This window comes from Musca vetustissima, unplaced genomic scaffold (genome assembly GCF_032173495.1).
Source record: "Musca vetustissima isolate MV318-11 ecotype Yass unplaced genomic scaffold, APGP_CSIRO_Mvet_v1 utg2433, whole genome shotgun sequence".
NCBI lineage: Eukaryota > Metazoa > Arthropoda > Insecta > Diptera > Muscidae > Musca > Musca vetustissima.
Genome location: NW_026885866.1, coordinates 15,437 through 19,875, shown reverse-complemented (window position 1 = coordinate 19,875; position 4,439 = coordinate 15,437). Strand labels below are relative to the sequence as shown.

Here is a 4,439-nt window from a genome sequence, read left to right as displayed (position 1 = left end):
TTTCAATCATTATACAGGTTTGCTCAAAATTTGAATAATTTTGTGGGGAAGGTACCAGAAGGGATTGACCGGTATTATTCATATTTGAAGTTGTTATACGTGTGCAAGACGATATGCAAAATTTGTGCGCACCAAATAAATAGACGGAAGGACATTTTAAAATTGAAGGAACATGGGGTCAAAACCCAATATTTTTATGGGTCACATTTTTGTCGTATCAAAGTGTGTATGCCCTCATTAGACATACGGCAAATATTTCAAACATTCTGGCCCATTCCATAATCTCTTATCAAACGATCTCTGACGACACCAAAAATATTTCCCAAAATAACCAAATGTTTTTTTCGTACATCATAAAATTCTCCAACAAATATTTATAACATCTAATAATTCAGATCTTAAACTACGGCTATCTTAATCAGTCTATAATTAAATTCTAATCTAATCGCATGCCTTCAGGCCATTACCCACACACAGGGCATAGGCCATCATATGGGGAATGGCATTTTGTTCATAAACACCGGTAAATAGATGTGACCAAGGTCCAGAAGCATAAACGGCAACATCTTCACCACCATGTGTTTCCGAATCACGAGGGAATGTGGCAGGATATTCATCATTGGCCTTGCCAGTCATCAACGTTGTGGGGTCATGGCGAACACCATTTTTCGAATCATAGAATTTCGTATGACCAGGCCCATTGGAATAGCCTAACACCATCATGGGAGTTTTATCGTCCGGTTTTGTGGGGGAACTGGCAAAAATGTCACTACCACGGTACTGAAAAGAAAAAAATTATAAAATTATTAAAAATTTCCTGGTTAACCCTTTTGTTATCTTACCGGATAACCACCATAGGTAAAAGCATGTGAATGATCAGCAGTCACCACAATCAATGTATCCTCTTCATTGGTCATTTCCCTGGCCAATTGTATGGCCTTGGAAAATTCAATGGTTTCATCCAAAGCCTTCCGCGGTGTATTATCATGATGTGCCGAATCAATGCGTCCACCCTCAATGAACACAAAGTAGCCATTTTCATCCTGACTCAAAAATTCAATGGTACGCCGGGTCATTTCCTCCAAGGTAGGTTGAGTGGCATTTTCATCTGTATCCAAACGGAATTCCAAATGGGAATCATGGAACAAACCCAAGATACGATCCACTTCTTTCAAATTTAATTTGGCCAATTCCTCCTTGGTCTCCACATAGGCATTGCGTGGGTTTTGGGCCTTATATTCCTCAATTAGATTACGACCATCGGATCGCTTTCCTTTGCTGTAGAGCGATGAGTCCACGAAGTGGTGCTTACCACCACCCATCATAATTTTGAATTTACTACCCGTCTCACCATGAATCAGTTGCAGGGCAATATCATCAATGTTCGAGGTTCGACCACATGACTGCTTCACCTCGAAATCATTTTCCCAATCCCGCTCGGCAATGTGAGCATAGGCACCAGCCGGTGAGGCATGTGTCACTCGGGTTGTTGTCACCACACCTGCGGATTTACCAGCATCAATAGCCCACTGAGCAATGGAGGTGACATGGGTACTTTTATCCAACATTGTTTGGCAATCTTCACGTTCCACCCTGCCATTGACACCCAGGGTGCCATACATGGCCTTAACACCACACAAATAAGCAGTGGCGGTATTAGCCGAATCGGGTACAATTTTATCCACAGCATAGGTCTTGGCCAAACCCACATGTGGGAATTTCTCAAAAGACAATTCAGCATGCTCACCTCCAATTAAATTGCGGGCTGCAGCCGTGGTGGTCAGACCCATACCATCCCCCAAGAACATAATCACATTTTTCGCCTTCTTTGTATTCAAGGGGGTCTTAATTTTAGTCTCCACAAATTGTTTGCCTTGATTCAGCCAATAATCGGATTCCTTTTCTCCGTCAAGGGCTCTTGATTTATGGTTAGGATCTACTGGTAAATCAGGATGCATTAAACGATCACGACACTCCTCATCATCCATGTTACATGGGGAGGAGGGTAAACCATGGCTGTTTAGAACACAAAGACCCAAGAGTAGGCATAGAGAAAATCCTGCCGCTATTGTCCGCATTGCGAGAGGCGTTAATTCTGGCGGATGAAAATGAACTGAATTTATCACCTCAAGCTTTTGCAGCAGATTAGCTCGATTTGATTAAAAATTCGACATTCTTTAATCGATGCCAAACGATAAGATTAATAACTAATAAAACACAATTGTAAACAACATGTTGTTATTTGTTCTAAAAAAGACAAGGTATCGATTTATTGATTATTGCTGGCCTAAGCAGTATAATTTAATTATCCCGACAATAATGAAGAATAAATTGTAAATGGTAGACAAAGAAAGCAAGAAAATATTATCGGTTGATTGACACGTGATTTATTTTGTATACATTAGTGGCAATAATTATAGCACACCAACATATTATCTAAGGTCTGAAATCACTATATAGCTGTTATAATATATCTAAATATCTAGAATAACAGAATGTAGTTTTAGGTGCGAAAACATTGAATTTCTATAGAAAATCACACACATCACCGCTCGCTGTATAAAGGTTAACTGGTACTTACTTATTTAGCTGGCATGTGACAGAACAGTTGATCCATAATCCTAGCTTGAAAAAAAGATCTTGATCTTTCCATCTGATTCGTTGCCTTTCCCTTTTGCGTGAACCATCACTTGGCTCGCTTTTATATACCCTGGGGTATCCTCATCCAACCCACAACAAGACCTAGTCGGCGACTACGTTGACGCAAATCGATCCGTCTGTCTATGTCGATGTTCGAGAATAGATGGTATAGCTCATGCAGATCGGTCCATATATCATCCGAAGAATTTTTCTCACAAACACTCCAAGAGCTGCCACATCTGACTGCGCCAGTACCTATACTTCAGATCCATACAACAGCACTGGTAATATCAGCGTCTTGTAGAGCGCGAGTTTTCTCTGGCGAGAGGTGTTCTTGGTTTTGAGTTACTTACGCATACCATAATAGCAAATCTGATGTCATTAGTTTTGTTTATGGCGGTACCGTAGTATAAAAATTCGTTCAGTAACTCGAAGCTGTTCCACAGTTGGTCCGAGTTACTGTACGTTTTGCGCGTTGATACCATCAGCTTGGTCTTCTCGCCATTTACTTCCAGTCCCACTTTTGCAATTCGTTCAAAGGTGGCTGTTACCGCACTCAGTGTTCGACCAATTATGTCGATGTCGTCGGCGTAGGCGAGTAACATGTGTTGTTTGGTGTACAGAGTGTCATTTCTGTTCACATTTGAATCTCGAATGATCTTTTCCAGCATAATGTTAAACAGGACACACGACAAACTGTCACCTTGTATGAATCCTAGTTCGGCATTGAAGGGTTCCGAGAGGTCCTTTCCAACTTTAACTGCTGACCTTGTGTCACGCAAAGTTATCCTGCATAACCGTATTAATTTTGAAGGAATGCCGAACGCATACATGGCATTAAACACCTCTGAACAGATTGGGCTGTCGAATGCGGCTTTATAGTCGACGAATAGGTGAAATATGTCGATGTGTTTTTCGTAAGGCCTTTTCCAGGATATGGCGCGGAGTGAAAATCTGGTCAGTGGTGGAATTGCCATGCCCGAAGCCGCATTTATGTGGTCCAATAATGTCATTTACCATTGGCTTCGGTCGTTCACACAGCAACCTAGATAGCACTTTATATGCGTTGGGGAGGAGACTAATTCCTGAATATTTGGCACATATCGTCTTGTCTCCTTTCTAGCACGGGACACATGATGCTGAGGTTCCAATCATTGGGTATGCATTCCTCTAACCAAATGTTATTAATCAGCTTGTGCATATTCCTGACCAGTATGTGACTACCGGAATAGTTCGGCTGGTAATCCATCGACACCTGCTGCTTTATAGTTCTTCAGCCGATTAATTGCAACTCTGACATCATCTTGGCTAGGTGGTATACAATATATACCGTCATCTCTTATTGGTTTTGGGTATCCTCTTCACCGCTATTATTTGATACCAGAAGTTTTTAAAAATGCTCCTTCCAGATCCTCAGCACGCTGTTTGTATCTGTCACCAGGTTTCCTTCTTTATCTCTGCAGGAGGATGTGCCTTCGGTTTGGTGTTTTACCCGTTGGTAGAATTTTCGGACTTCATTCTGACTCCTGTACATATCGATTTGCTCACGCTCACGTTTCTCTTGCTCTTTCTTCTGAAAATACGTTTCTCCTCTCTTCTTTTCTCCCGATAAATAAACTTAAAACGAACTTAAGAAGTGGCTTCTATTGCAATATTTATACACATCGGTGAAATTAACAATATTTTTTGGGTCTGAAAGGGTTTTCTAAGCCAACTTATTATAAAATACTAAGACGTCTTCTCAAAGAAACACAGATGACTTCTGGTAAAAGTTCAGAATCCCCACATATATTATTAGA

The 4,439-nt window shown here is 40.9% G+C and overlaps 1 protein-coding gene across 1 annotated transcript; it reads right to left on the bottom strand.

Annotated features, from left to right (window-relative positions):
- Positions 1-420: 420 nt before the first annotated feature.
- On the bottom strand, positions 421-1,988 carry LOC133333161 (membrane-bound alkaline phosphatase-like). Its single transcript, XM_061541491.1, has 2 exons — positions 843-1,988; positions 421-780 (listed from the first exon to the last, which is right to left on the bottom strand). The coding sequence occupies exons 1-2, from the start codon at positions 1,986-1,988 to the stop codon at positions 442-444; spliced, it is 1,485 nt and encodes a 494-aa protein (XP_061397475.1). The 3' UTR covers positions 421-441.
- Between the last annotated feature and the right edge of the window lie 2,451 nt (positions 1,989-4,439).

Bases quoted from the DNA above. Each gene is read 5' to 3' on its own strand.
- LOC133333161 (XM_061541491.1), bottom strand. From the start codon at position 1,988: ATGGATGATGAGGAGTGTCGTGATCGTTTAATGCATCCTGATTTACCA. The intron at 781-842 runs GTAAGATAACAA...TTTTCTTTTCAG, and splicing joins TTACCTATGGTGGTTATCCG to TACCGTGGTAGTGACATTTT.